This window comes from Paralichthys olivaceus, chromosome 6, assembly GCF_024713975.1.
Source record: "Paralichthys olivaceus isolate ysfri-2021 chromosome 6, ASM2471397v2, whole genome shotgun sequence".
NCBI classification, from domain to species: domain Eukaryota; kingdom Metazoa; phylum Chordata; class Actinopteri; order Pleuronectiformes; family Paralichthyidae; genus Paralichthys; species Paralichthys olivaceus.
Genome location: NC_091098.1, coordinates 20619896 through 20635450, shown reverse-complemented (window position 1 = coordinate 20635450; position 15555 = coordinate 20619896). Strand labels below are relative to the sequence as shown.

The window sequence follows — 15555 nt, the reverse complement described above, 5'->3', positions numbered from 1 at the left end:
TTTAGGAGACTTAATTAAAGTACGGTGGTGAGCAGAGCACTCTGCTTTGTGAACAAACCTTTGTGATACGGCTTTAATTATCAGAGGGCACACATCCACTTGTGTTATCGTGCTTTGTGCGGAGAAATGAGAAGTTTCCAGCGGTATTTTATCGCCCATTACAGGAGGAAAAGTCTCAGGGTTTTTTTTCTTTGTCCCTGATATTAAAGGGTCAGTTAATCGTAATCACACACAAAAAACACATTTTCTCACTTATGTCAAGCCATGCAGATAGGTTTTGCTTTATTTGCCCATTTTGTGAGATTTTCACCTTTGAGATATTTCCCTCCATATGGCACAGTGGATGGTGATAAGAGTTTCCTTATGGTGCTCATTAGACTCAGGCCGCAAATTTGCCGTTCGAGCCCGGGAGAAAAGCGTACAGCATAAAGTTTTCTCATAGAACCTAGCCAACATCATTGACCCCAACCCGACCCTGCATAGCATTTCAACATTTTTGTCTGAACCGATACTTCGACCACTGTCAAGCCTCTATGCAATTTAAACAATATACAATTAGCTTAGCTTAGCACATAAACACAGAATTGGGAAATGGCTGCCATGGCTATGTCCAGAAGTATGAAAAAAATCCAACTCTGATGCTGACTAATTAACACATTATATGTGATTTAGGCTACATCAGAAATGTTGGCTACACAAACTGCTGTTTTAAAAAGTAAGATGTGGTTTTATGAGGAGAGAAACATGTTGGACCTTTTCTTGGCTGACAGAAGTGACTTCCTGGAGTCTTGTCATCACAATGAGGTTGCCAAGTAATTAGCAGTAACTCCAAACCCCAGGCTCCAGACTGGAATTTCTCTACAAATTAAACAAACAAACTATGCTGTGTTAGTGGGTGACCTTTAGAGGTGCTGTTAGGCAGAGCCAGGCTAATCTTTAGCTGATTCCACTTCCGTGTTTAGCTTACATCCATTTAATTTTTACTTTTGGCAAATAAACAAAATTAAATTCCTCATAAATTTCCACACATTGAATAATTGAAATGACATCGTTCTTGTATACGGGTGAACAGACCCTTATATTTCATTCTGCACTTGACTAAAAAGACATTGAATTTTTTTTCTCAGCCCAGACAGAGAGAGTCCGTTTGGGAAAGACAACAAAGAAGCAGTTGGACGCAGAATAGCTCGAGGTATAAAGTCAGTCTTAATGAGGATATCAGAACCAGATCATAAAGCCATGCTGCTACCTCCAAATGTCACCTCTCCTTGCCTCTCTTTCCTTCTCCCACCGAGCCCTGATCGTTTCCCTCACCCTTTCATCCCGCCCTCCCACTGTGATGGACTCACTTTAGTCCTGACAGTGATTTCACAGTCCGCCAGTTAGTGGCTGCGGGTTTGGCTTGCTTGTGTGAAACCATCTAGAGTGTGGGAATGTCATCTCTGTGATCCCCTTCCCCGCACTGCGCTACGTCTGGGATCAAGCCCACTGCCTGCTGGGAAAATCCCACCTCCCTCTCTGCAGGAGAGAGATTATACTCTCTGTCAACCCCCCACAGCATTGTCACACACTCCTATTGGCTTTTCTCCTCTATGTAAGGAAATTGTGTATCTGGTATTTAATCAAGCACAAATAAAAAAGTAGGCTGTATACCGACAGTAAGTACACAACAATTTAATAAATATAAAAGCAACGTTAAGGGAAAATCCATTTCAATTTGGATGGATTTAAAAGCTAGGAGTGTATGCCATGTAATAACATGGCCTTCTTGCCCAAACTGACATTCAGTAAATGAAATCGGATGGATGTAGAAACCTGGTTGTGTAAGGCCAAGGTGTCACATGTCCATGGATGATGTTTCACTCATCAAAGTGAAATTGCAGCCAGAAGAGGTGGCAGTTTATGAACCCTATATCACAGAGGGAATGAGACGAGGATGAGAAGATACAGACGGGGATACGAAAATGTATGAATACAAAAGCACAGCAAGATGAGGTGAGGCGGCGCTGGTTGAGAGAGAGATCAGATAAAATAGAAAGTGTGGAACGAGCCGAAAGCGACAAAAGCCAGAGAAACAAGAACAGTTAGATCCGAGCGAGATTGGGATTCAATCCTGGAGATGATCCCCCCCCCTTTCCTTCCCCTCACTTTATTCCAGGGGAGAGTCACCACCTGCTACCACGTCCACTTTCCTGTTTGACGATCAGCACCAAGATGCTATCATCCCTTCTCCAGCCGATACACATGCTTCCTTTTTGCAAACATCCATATCTAACACATGCATGCACTATACAACCCTGCCAGGGCTAAAATTCCCTGCACCCAACACCCTTCTGCAAAACACTTCCTGTGAATATGTGCAATATAAGCATGTAAGCAGTGCTTAACTAGGGAGGTAATTGACTTCAGTGCCTGGTACACAGGAGTTAAAAATGAGGTGAAATTGACTGTAGGCTGCAGGCTCAGGAGGAGAAGTCAATGAAGAATTAAACTGTGTGAAGGTCAGGCAGTTGTGATTTTGTGAGTGTGTGTGTGTGTGCAGGCAATCTATGCACGGATGCAAGAGAAAATGTATAATTGCTTGTAAACACAAAAAGCCCGGCACTAACTTCTCCATCGACCTGTCCTTGTGCGTCTTTAGGTATTCAAAGCTGAATGACCCGGCGGACTGGTTGTCCATCAACAGAACCAACGGTCAGATAGTAACCACGGCAATGCTCGACCGGGAGTCCATCTACGTCAAAAACAATGTATATGAAGCCACGTTCCTGGCAACAGATAATGGTAAGAGGATTCTTTCATGCTTGAAATGTTTTTCAGATTGATTGTATTTCTCTGGATCACAGAACTGGGGATCACAATTATTCCAATTTGATAAAATCATTGTCTGGTACTAAAATATAATATCAAAACACAAATGAGACATTCTAGAAATCACTTTGAGTTTTGCCCTTATTAACTTTGAAGCAGTTTCAAATAGTCTACATTATGTATGCATGATATATTCAGGGAACCTGTCAATTCCCCAAAAAGAGATAAGGATATAGAGGCTCTCTCCTCTTTTCTCCTCTCCTCTTTTCTCCTCTCCTCAAAATTCATGAGGCATATATTATTTGTTCTGCCTCAAAGTTCAAACTCAAGCTTAACTAAGCACACTCAATCACAGCAAACAAATAGGTTCCTTTTTCCCCCCAAGTTGAAGTGAGTGCTTTTTCTCAAGTAAAGACGGGAATACTTTTACCCTCCTCGATGGCCTTATCACTGACGTGCAGTGCACTGCTGTGTTTACCCTAAGTTGAGCTGGCTTCGAAACATTAGCGTATTTTTAGCTGTGAGCATGTGCAGATGTACTCATTTGTAACACATGTACGTGAGTGTGTGTGTGTTTCTGCATTTGACTGATGTCAGACACCATGATATGTAATCTGCTGTGATGATGGCAGCAGGATTAGTGCTTGATTGGACTCAACATTTAACTCTCCTAGTTTTCTTTATTGCTACTAGAGGCCCTTTCTTTCAGCTTGACCTGGGTTTGACTGATATCATGTGTGTGTGTGTGTGTGTGTGTGTGTGTGTGTGTGTGTGTGTGTGTGTGTGTGTGTGTGGGTGTGTGTGTGTGTGTGTGTGTGTGTTCATGCGTGTGGTGTGTGCACGTGCCCTCCAATGCAACCCGAATGGTTCAGACCTTTTCTGACACACACTTTTGTCTATCCGACACCTGTGGTATTGTTTATGTCCTCGTGTGCTCTTCATTATGGTGGGTCTGGTACAAGTCTTCTCACCATGCTTCACATCTCTGAGCCGGCATCAAAAAAAGGAGTTAATACAAATCCTTTTGAGGAATTTACACAAACATAATTATTTATTTAGCTGGTTAAAACCCACATAATTCTCCTATCAGCTGTGGCAAGCTGCTTCCACATGTCCCCCATACATGGCTGGGATTAACAAACCAGCAAAATGGAAAAGCCTCTGCGTTCGTGCGTGTGTGTGTGCGTGTGTTTGTGTGTGTTTGTGTGTGTGTGTGTGTGTGGTCCAGGTATTACTCATGTTGTGGCAACCTAAGTCCGTTTAGAAAGTCACATTATGGAGACTTCTCTTCCATATGGAGACATTTAGCCAGTCCCCATAATGTGATAATAATAACTAATAATAATAATTTTAAGGTAGAGGCCTGTTTTATGTGTATGTGTATGTGTATGTAGCAGTCATCATGTTTGTTTATTGCCAGAATGCCAGAAAGGTATTATTTCAATGGTATTACTTATGTCATCAGTTCTATATGAGGGTATCTCAGTATTTTCCTTGTGTGGTTTTAGCTTTGGTAGCTGTACATTATATTATTATATGTGAAGTATCCAGATTTTACATGAATGTACGCATTAAAATGAAGTACATGATAAATGTCACTTGTCTTTTTCGCGTATCTTGACTCTATGAACTTTCACCTGACCATAAATAAACTATATTTCAGCACAAATCTTTCTTAAACTCTTGAAACTCTAAAATGGCACTTTCATTAGTGATTATTTTACATTTTCATTTTCACGTCTAGACAGACCTAAGCTGTAATCAATTGTGTTGGTTGAAGATATTTGTCAAAATCAGTGCACAAAAGATCCAGAGCAGATGTTTCACATGAGTCCTGCTCTCGAATAGAAAAACCAAAGTCTTGAATAAAGATTGGGGGTCAATAGTAGCAGAAAACAAACAGAGGTTTGTGTGTTTAGGTGGAGATAGTTCCACAAATGAAGCAAAGGTGTGTAATTATATCAGCAACATTTTTAAGGTCATGAACAGATTTATATTCAAGTAAAAAACTTCGAAAGATATAATTTAGAGGAACAGAAATGAGTTTTAGGGGTTTAATCAATGCCAGGAGAGGAACTTTAACCACGAGTCACTCTTCTTGTGGCAAATGTCTTGCTCTGTTGCCATGTTTAATTGGCAGATCTGTCAGCTTTGCATAAATCTTTGTAAATTACATCGCCCTTATCTCATCCCAGAGATGGCCCCTTGGGTCGCTTGATTCCAGTGGTTCAGCCAGTGGGGCATGGCGGGGAAATGACTCGTAATTGGAGGCAGATAAGTGTCGTCACCCCCTGACACACACTCGATAAACAGCTCTGAGCTTAATACTACTGACCACTCTTTTTTGTTTTGGCAGATTTCTTCATACCACACATTCCACACAGGCACATGTACATTCATGCATTCTCCCGGCCGCTCTGCTATCTTACTCTCTGATTGTTTAAAGTGTCTATTCTTTACCCTCAATTCTCTATTAATGCTGTTGCTGATGGTCTGTTGCTCTGTTCAGTCAGTGCAAAAGGCTTCGGGATTGCGTTTGCCAATGTGGGGTCTGTGTCTGTGCGCACCGGTGCGTGTTATCACGTGTGTTCGAGTGTGACAATACTGTAGTGAGTCTGCAATGGCTGCCTACAGGTTTCTCAACAATTTGGTTTGGTTCACTACAATTTGCCTCAACAATTTCCACTGACTTGGTGTAAAGTCTGCAGGGGTTCGTGTGAGAGGATATCATAACTCTCACAACTGCACATAATACGATTGTGGTTTAAATATATGCTTAAAAATCAATCCTGAGATCCATCAAATGTGTTTTTGAAAAGAAGTACACCAGTACTGCAGGGATTCCACTAACTTCAGACTGTATCTGCTCTACCTGTTTTTCAAAATTTGCAACATTTCCACTATGGAATAGTGCCGTTATAAGATACTGTGCATTTTAAATAAGAAATGTGATATGATGCTAAATTTTCCAATGTGGGAAAGCTGCTTTCACGCTGATTTTCTTAGTCACACAACAATGTCACGATGAGGACTTTGGAGATCTCAAGGGTTTTGGAAAACTGTTTGAGTATCTTATTCTCAAGAGTGCTTGATTATCTGTGAACGCTGAGTAATGTCTCTTGTCTGTATGTCCTTAACAAGTCAGTGTTACCGCAATTCCCACTTCACCTTTCAGGAACTACATTGTTAATATTGCGTACAGAGGTGCCTTTATCTACTGAATCATAGATGGCTCTCAGAGTTGTATAAATACGCACAGACAAGGATTTGTTTGATTGTATCACAGTCATCGTTATTGTACCTAAGCCCTCTCCTGGTGATTGGATGTGCTGTGCCTGCGTCTGGCCGGACTGTGATGGCTCTGATTTGTGTGTTAAGGCTAAAAGAGGCGCTGCGAAGCACAAATGTCAGAAGTATTTCTGTCAACAGTAGAAATTGTCCTCCAGCTCTGCAGTAACCCTACCTCAAACATCACTACTGTAAATAAACAGTGTTTCACCTCCTCTCTTTTATATCCCTCATTCGTCTCTTTCATTAGTCGGCCTTCAACTCATGTCCCTCCTTCTTCTCTGTTGCTCCTTTTTACTCCCTTTGTCATCTTTTCCTTACTACTATACTATTTTCTCTTCCCTGCTCCCAGGCTTGCCTGCAGCCAGTGGCACGGGCACATTGCAGATCTATCTGATAGATATTAATGACAACCCTCCAGCGCTCATACCCAGGGAGTCTCAGATCTGCGAGAGGATGAACAAGAATGTCAAAGGTGTCAACATCACTGCCGCTGATGCCGACACTGACCCCAACGCCGGACCCTTTGTCTTTGAGCTCCCCAACTTCCCCACAAGCATCCGACGCAACTGGACAATTTCCCGGATCAGTGGTGAGGAGGTGTCAGGGAAAATGAAAAATTTATATTTTTGACACATAACAAAATGTACTATGGCACTCGTCCAGCAATTTGTTCAAATCTCCATTAAAAGCATCCACTAACTTTTCTCTTTCTCTTCTTACACAGGCAACTACGCCCGTCTGGGTCTGCGGTACCAGATATATTTGGAGCCTGGGGTGTATGAGGTCCCTGTAATTGTGTCGGACTCTGGAAACCCACCATTGTCCAACAGGTCTGTCATCAAAGTGAAGGTGTGTCCCTGTGATGAAAATGGAGACTGCACCACTCTCGGGGCCGTGGCAGCCGCTGGCCTGGGAACCGGCGCCATCATCTCCATCCTGATCTGCATCATCATACTGCTCAGTGAGTGACACGTGTTCGGATCTGGCACTTCACTACTCTCACACACATATACAATGTGAAAAGTTACAGCTGCCTGTGACTGACATTGATTTTCCTTTTCGCCAAACAAGCGCAGTTTAGGTTGAAGCCATTAAACATTAACCCGGCTTTAATACAACAATACAACAATAGTTTGTATAATGGATGAATGTCCCGACCGCTGGATTCTTCTCCAGCATCTCGCAACGAGGAGTTTTTGTCTTGTGCAGTTCTGGTAGAGTAAATATCTGCTACTCTGTCCTCCACTGATTCATGCCACTGGCTTACTTTGTTACTTGTTTGTTTGGTTGCATTGTTCGTACATACAGAGACGTTCTATAGACAGATTCACCCGTAGCTGTGATATTATACTATAAGTTACTACACTGTTATACTATACTCAACACAAATACCCAATCTTCAGTAGATTTATACTCAATAATGCACAGTCTTTACATAACAATGCATATTCAGCATGTGTAAATATTTATTCCATCATGTGTGTATATATTTATATATACAGTATCCTCTGTGTGTATATGTGCATTTATTTATTTTTCTATTATTAAGCTTTATTAAATGTTTAATGCTTATCTTTATTTTTGCATCAATGGAGGACCAGCAAAATAATGATTAATATAATTTCATATGGATAAAAGAAAGACTCTATTATACTGATGAATATAATAATGAAAAAAAGAAAAGGATTCTTCAATTTTGGTACAAAGTTGGATTCAAAGATGAACTGACTCGTGGTGGTGAAAGGTGAACTTACAAAACACTTTTTTGGTCTTGTGGGAGCATCATCTCAGGAACACCTTCAGGGAATCTTTTAAATTTAGTACAAACGTTCACTTGGATTAAAAAATGAACTGATATATTTTGGTGGTTGGAGATCAAAAGGTAACAGCAGCCTCATATGATGAATTCAGACTGAAACTACGCTGGTTGACAGAGGCCTAAAACCACAGGGCAGTAAATGTGGTTAGTTTATCAGTATGTGCCGTTTACTCGAGGTATAGAAATTCAGTGTTTGGAGGAATGCAGTGACATTTGGTGCACAAACCTCCAGGATAAAATAATTTTGGTTTTTTTAAACACTTAAGATACCTGGAACACCTAGAAAACTTATGATGCAGTACTTTGTGTATTCTTGCTTATTGTGTGTGTGTGTGTGTTGCAGGCCTGGTGCTATTGTTTGTGGTGTGGATCAAGCGCAGAGAGAAGGAGCGGCAGACGAAGCAGCTGCTGATTGACCCTGAAGATGATGTCAGAGACAACATCCTTAAATACGATGAAGAGGGAGGAGGAGAGGAGGACCAGGTGAGATTCCTGAGAGACTCAGCCGCTCACACACATGCTTTCCATGTTGACCCCTGCCCTGCTTACATCTGTTTGCCCCTGCGGCCGTGTAGGACTATGACCTGAGCCAGCTGCAGCAGCCCGACTCCTTGGAGCACATCATCAGCAAGCCGCCCGGTGTCCGCAGGGTGGACGAGCGTCCCATAATCCCCGAGTCCCAGTATCCAATTAGACCTGTCGTGCCCCATCCTGGAGACATCGGGGACTTTATCCACGAGGTGACAAACACACACACAGCGGACACACACATTGTATCTCGTGATATTGTATTATATCTCCCACAGTGAGATCACTTTCTTTTCCTCTGATATTTACCACGAGAAGCAATGCTTAAAAATATTGAGTAAGAAATGTGTAGGTCAGAGTGGAAGGAAAGAGCCAAAAAAAAAAAAATCAATTAATCAAATTGTATTTGTAGAGCCCATATCTAAAGATCACAACTTGTCTCATCCTCTGACCTTGACCCTCAACAAGAGTGAAGAAAAACTACCAAAAAACACATTAACGTAGAAACCTCAGAGAGAGCCACATTTGAGGGCTCCCTCTCCCAGGATGGATAGAAGTGTAATAGATGTTGTGTGTAGCAGAGCACGTCAACAAAATAACAATATTTGCAATGTTGATGAGAACAGACTGTGTCTAACATAAATGTTGTTGTGAGTCAATGTTTGTTCAAATTGATACACGGTTACATCCACAATATCATTTCTCATTTATTTACTTCCCCTCACAGAAAACAAGTAAGATAAGTGATGCAGTAAGAATCTGCTTATAAAATAGAAGGGGAAGCTGCCTGTCGCAAAAACCTCTTTCTTGACTTTAAGAGACTTTATATTATTTATTTATATTTATAATTTATGTGATATAAGAAAAAGCTCTAGCGCCATTCTCGTTTTCTTTTCTGGATTGATTTGGTTTCACGGTTCAATTTGTTCTGTTTTTAAGCTTCTGTTCTGTCTTAAAAACCTTGAGCTGCATTTCATGCTGTGAAAAGGACCATATGCATTAAATGTATTATTATTATTGTTATTATTCACACCAGTTAGATTAACATCACTACTCTTCCTGGCCTGCTGTGATCACCAACCAGTGCATGTGTTGCATTGCACCGCGCTGCACAAGAATCCTGTGTGACAGTCCTGACTCACTGCAGAAAAGCACAGGAGTCAATCAATTCAGTGCATTTGTTTAGCACCATATAACAACATACATTATGTCAAAGCACTTTGGGGGGGAAGGGGGAGGGGGGGAGATGAGGGGTGGACATGACATCACCATGCCATTGATCCTCTGCTGTTCCATATATAAACCCTAGAATGGCGATGAAACAGTGTTTTGTGTAGCTTTCCCCTGCTCTCTCTCTCTCTCTCTCACACACACACACACACACACACTCACACACACTCACACCTGTCTCACACAAACCCAGCTTTGGCACAGTGATGCTAGAAAATTGATTCTCGATTGACAGACTCGTGACAACATTTTCGCACTCGAGGGGTGTCAGCAGCTGTTCAGCTTTGATCCATCCAGCCTTGACTCTCTCTCTCTCTCTCTGTCTCTCTCTGTCTCTCTTCCTCTTTCCCCCCCTCACTCACACATGCACTCACCTGACGGCGCTCCAGCAGGCTGGTAAAACACAGCTAACACATGGTGTTCCACGCACTGTACCCCAGAGGGTTGAGGCTTTTTTAGACTTGTGTCCATAACATCTCCCTGTTTTCCAGTGATGTGGATGAAGTCAAATTCTCCTCTTCTGCTGAACCCTAAGGTCAATGACATTCATTTTGTCATTGGAGAAACCAGTCCAGGTTTTAAAGCGGTATTGGAAACATACAGACCAAATCTCATTCATATCAAATTCATATAACAGCAAAAAAATGTTGATTATTAATGTTTAAACATTAATGCATCAAATTCAGAAACAAGAAATAGCCAAAGTAGCTCTTATTAAGTTTTTATATACATGAACAGTATGTGTAGACACACTGACTCTTGGCCTTCAAAAGGAAGGTTTAATGGAGACAAATCTGAACAGGCTACATGTAACAGGAATTAGACCATTTCACCAAATGCACCTTGCTGAATACAAAACTGAAGCGTGGTGACACAATAATATGCTGTTTTCTTTTTTGTCATGAGCAAAACATAGAATATTTCCTTGGTTGCCAAACATTTTCTGGTGTCTCTGTCTTTGTTTGAGTCGTTAAAATGGTTTCACAATGTTTGTTGTTTTTCGCAATAATTTCTGGAATAAAATACTGTGCATCAAAATGATTTACCGTGACTACCTTGATACCTTTCTAAGAATGAACCGTTCAAGGTTTTCTTGCACATTTTACAGCTTTAGTTTTAGGAATTTCTTTAATATCCAGGCAAAATCAGTATCAAATTGGAAATCGATTCAAGACCTTGTGGATCGTAATTAAATTTTAAGTTTTGGGAAATCAGTGTTAGTATCCAGCCCTCAAGAAATAACCAATGTATTGGAACTGTCAGGTTAAGGTATAATAGATGTATTATGCGGTGCGAAAAATTTGGGATGCTCCTAAAGTATGTGCTGGTGCACCTAAATGACAAAGTTAGTCCGCAGCCCTGTAATTTCCCAACAGATTTCCAAGCACAGTGCCATAGATATATTTTTAACTGCATATATGTTTCAGAAGTAGACATGAGACTGAACAAAGGGCTACAACAAAGATAGAACTGATGAATGTCAGTGCCACAAAGTAGCTGATGTAAATACCTTTGCTCATGAACTTGACTATATGCTGCATTTCAGAGTTCAGTATCTTGTCCCTGCTGTAGCTTCTGTTCCCAATTCTTACCTTTCTTCCTCTCGATTTACCTTTTGTGAGAGATGGAGCTGATCATCACTCTTTCCTCCCCGTGTTTAGGGTCTGCGGGCAGCAGACAATGACCCCACCGCTCCTCCCTACGACTCCCTGCTGGTGTTTGACTATGAGGGCAGCGGCTCCACCGCCGGCTCCGTCAGCTCACTCAACTCCTCCAGCACGGGGGACCAGGACTATGACTACCTCAACGACTGGGGCCCACGTTTCAAGAAGCTGGCCGACATGTACGGCGGAGGGGACGAAGATTAAATCGGCCCGGTCACACAGGCACACGCACACATACACACACGCTCGTCCCGTCAGCTGGCCTGCCATGCTCTGTCCCTCTAACACAAGGGGCTATTACACCCTTATTGAACACACAGTAAAAATGACTTGTTCACACTGACCAACCAACCAATCAAAATTACCCACCACCGAGGACCGGTCCCGTGAGTCAGTTTCTCTTCTCAGCCGCCACCTGCTCTAAGTCTAGACTGAAACTGAAGCTCAGAATCGCAGGCTTCTCTTAGTTTGTGTTCTCAAACTCTTGTGCTTTCGTTTCAGTTCAGGTTTGATGCTGGATGTCGGTTTTAGTAACTTTTGTCTGGTTTTTGTTTTCCTTTTGGTTTCCGCAGCTTTTTCTGTCCTCACTCCCTTTTGATTCAAGTCGATTCCTAAGGGTTTCCACTTTTCCCTCGCTGTCGGCCCCCGTCTGCCTCTCTGCAGAAGCTTTAGGTTGAGCTTCTTGCTTTGTCTGAGAGGAACAAAAGGAAGAAAAAAAAAGAAGAAGAAGAACAACGCAGATATGAAAGTCCTTCCTGCACGGATGGCTCTGGTTTATTCTTTCTTGAACTTGAATTACTTAGAACAGAAGCACTGTTGTTTAAAAAGTGCCTTCAGTGGTGCGTATTTTAGCAGACTCCCGCTAACTCAGGATTGGTTGCCATTTCTGGGCTTACATGCCCCCATATGACCCCTGACCCTTTAACTCAGACCTTTCCCTCATCATTTCTGTCGTCCAGCAGCGCTGTGGTATCTCTGGGGGGACGTCAGCACTGGTTTGACTGGCGTACGTAGACGTACTGTACATAGGCCAACAGTGTGTGTGTGAGTTATGGACAAATCATTCACTTTTCAAGTCGGGCATATCTGTGCTCCTGTAGATGTGGTTACAGAAATCATAGAAAATACATAATGGGACTGTGTTAGAGAAGAAATGCATTGCGTGTCTTTGTTCATCGTGGCTTTCAATAGCAGCTGTGTTTGTTTTGAGCTCTCGTATTTGCACATAAATCTTGATGAGGCTTGTTACTAAATTTCGACAAGTCAAGTGTGTTACCTCTGTGATGTGACTGTATGTGAAGTACATATGAGGGTTATTTGAGGAGGGTTTGCCTCTCAGTTCATTAGGGTTTGCATGTTTGTGCCGCAACACCCAAAGGTTACGAACACGGCGCCAGTTATCGTGTGGTTAATGTTCTAAAAGAAAACTCCATAAACTGTACAAACACGAGGGGAAGAGAAAAGAGGAGATGACTTCAAATAGCTCTGATAACATTTCATAGAGAGTCGTGAGCTTGTCTGAGCCACATTCTGAGCCCCCTTCTCTCTCTCTCTGTCTCCCTCCCTTCGTTTCTTTCTTCTTTTGTTGATTCACTGTTGTTTCTCCACAAACTTTTAATATACAAACTTTGGTGCTGGTCCCTGTCACAGAAACGAGGGGAACTGAGCCTCAGCCAGGGATTTAGCGCCTTCGCAATCTGTCTCTCTTCAGGCAGCATTTCATTCATCTGAAATTTTCTCCGAAATTTTTGGCATGCGAGTTCAAGAGGTTTTGAAAAGAAGTTAGCGGAAGGGAAAGTCTGTTATGAAGCGCTGCACTTTATCAAAGCAGACGGGCAAAACTATAGCTTCGGTAATTGCGCTTTAAAAGACAGACTTTTGGAAAGACAGTTGTGTTTTGTGACTTAATGGGAAAAAAAAGCAGCACTACCCATGGGCTTTTGTGATCATATTTCAGACTCCCAGAACTGAGTCTACATGGAGAACTGAGGGGGGGAGCTTTAGTCTTTGTATTAAATTATTTAAATATGCAAAACATTTCACAGAGGGACCAGGCAGATTCTGGTGGATGATAGAAAGATTTAATCATTCCTTATCTTCTGAGTACCCATTGAAATGCTCCTCGGTGGTTTCATCTTGATGTGGATTGACCAGATCTTCTATTAATTAAGAATATGATGAATACTTGCTCTAGCTGCAGTGTTCTTCAGATGACATGAAGGGAAGGAGTCTCCGCTGCTTTTCACCTGCTCCTCACCTGCTTCAAAAGCTTAATTTAAACAATCTTTAGGCTTTTTTCCATCATCGCCACACAAACGGCAGAGTGTGCGAGAGGGTGATGACGGTTTTAAGCGCAGAGAAAAGAAGTGATGAGAGATAAGTGGAAAATGGTACCTGTAAATGTAAATATTCATCATGCCATTAAAAAGAGAGGAGGAGGAGAGTGAGTCGACTATAAACAAGGGAAGGGAGGTCAAGGTTTGATTAATAACGTTAACAGGGTTGGAATCTCTTGATGTAGATTCATAGATAAATGGGTTTAAATTGCACCTCGTCAGTGAAGAAATTGACAGTGGTGGTTTTTCCGAGCTGAGAGCAGGAGACTCACTGCTGGATAAGCTCTCATCTATCAGCAAACACAAAATAAACACAGCTGTTACTTTCTACTCTTTGTGATTTTTTCTGACGTATAAATGTTGTATATACAGAACCTTTTTTTTTTTTTTCTTATACATTTGGTGGACCGATTTGTCTGTGTCCTTGTGGTCGTTCCATTTTCTTTCACTCACTTGCTTTTTATTTCCAATGAAAACCGGGGCGAGGAATATGTCACCATAAAAAGCCATGTGCATTTAAAGAGAATCGGTGCGATTCTCAAACGAGCTTACAGCCATACCCCCGCGTCGCTGTTCAAGTTCCTCGTGGTGAAACAGTTCCGTCTCAAACCGACGTGTACAGTCTCTACTCGCACACACTCACTCCTCTAGGCCTTATTGTATATAGGTGAGTGTTCTATATTATATAAGCCCTTTCAGCATTGTTCTAATTCAGCCGCAGAGCTCCCACTTTACTGAAGGCCATGCAGCATTCACAGGATAAAGACGTGCTTCACCCTAAAGCTCCCTTATCAGACCGGATTCAGGGCCAAACACATCAGGAGGCCCAACCCCTAAACACACACACACACACTTTACACACACACTTTACACAAGGTAACTGACCTTTATCACTGTGTCATCATACATGACACAAACGCCATTACGATACTGAATGTTATCGCAGACTCGCAGTGACACGTGGCAGCAAATCATCGGTGGAGTCGGTCAAACTTGCCCCCCATTTAAATGCAATTTGTGAAACGGAGGAAGATTGATCTTCACTCGTTACATTCTTGCTCCACTTGTCTTATTGACGTTCCCTCGCTAAACTGAGGGGGAGAATTGGCGAACGAAGGAAGAGCTATTGTAGTCCGTCCATGTTTTCTGCAGCAGCTCCTCTAACTGGTGATAATTAAAGGACAGGTGGTCTCACCCTGGACACACTGCCTGACCATGGACACGCACATGACGGGAGGCTCCAGCGAACGCCAGACTTTTGTCCTGCCCTTGGAAAGAATCACAAAGAACAGGCGGCAGTGTTTCGTACGAGTTCTCCCGATACTCCTCAAGTGGAAGTGTACATAATGTAGTATTTGCTTGAAGCTAAACAGACTGAGTTAGGCAAACTGTAACTGTACAATTGGAGCTTTTTGCATGTGTCTTTTTTATAATGGACAGATGAGTTCTATTACAGTAATCATACAACATTTTAAAATGTGTTGCAGCCCGCATGACCGAGGCTGCCGTTCGGAAAAGGGGATTCTGGTCGACCATACTCGCATAGTTTAAAATGGAGGAGAAAAAAAAAAAGCTGAAAAAAGAATTGCACAGTTATTGAGTCAAAAGACTTCTTTTGTAAATTGTCAACAGCACAAATATTTTGTATTGTTGTTTGTACCATTTTGTAAGAAAACAATGAAAAAAAAAACGAAAAAAAATGCAGAAAGAGTCTGTTGTTTCAAGCGTGTGTTTCTAGTGCCACTGCAATCTTGGTTTCCAAATACCGTACAGTACATGCGCAGCCTTGCAGATGAACCTTGTAAAATAGATGCTGAGCTGGAGGCTCCCTGTCAGCACCATGTGTTATAAATAAAAGTTCCCCTCCTTATAAGAA

General features: G+C 42.0%; 1 protein-coding gene across 2 annotated transcripts in view; it reads left to right on the top strand.

Annotated features, from left to right (window-relative positions):
• Positions 1 to 15555, top strand: part of LOC109635298 (cadherin-4-like) — a 212267-nt gene extending 196712 nt beyond the window's left edge. For both annotated transcript variants that reach the window (XM_020096410.2, XM_020096409.2), the window contains 6 exons: positions 2642 to 2784; positions 6452 to 6691; positions 6827 to 7063; positions 8265 to 8404; positions 8497 to 8661; positions 11341 to 15555. In XM_020096410.2, the coding sequence (XP_019951969.2) occupies positions 2642 to 2784; positions 6452 to 6691; positions 6827 to 7063; positions 8265 to 8404; positions 8497 to 8661; positions 11341 to 11547 (1132 nt within the window). In that variant the 3' untranslated portion in view covers positions 11548 to 15555. The remainder of the gene's footprint in view (positions 1 to 2641; positions 2785 to 6451; positions 6692 to 6826; positions 7064 to 8264; positions 8405 to 8496; positions 8662 to 11340) is intronic.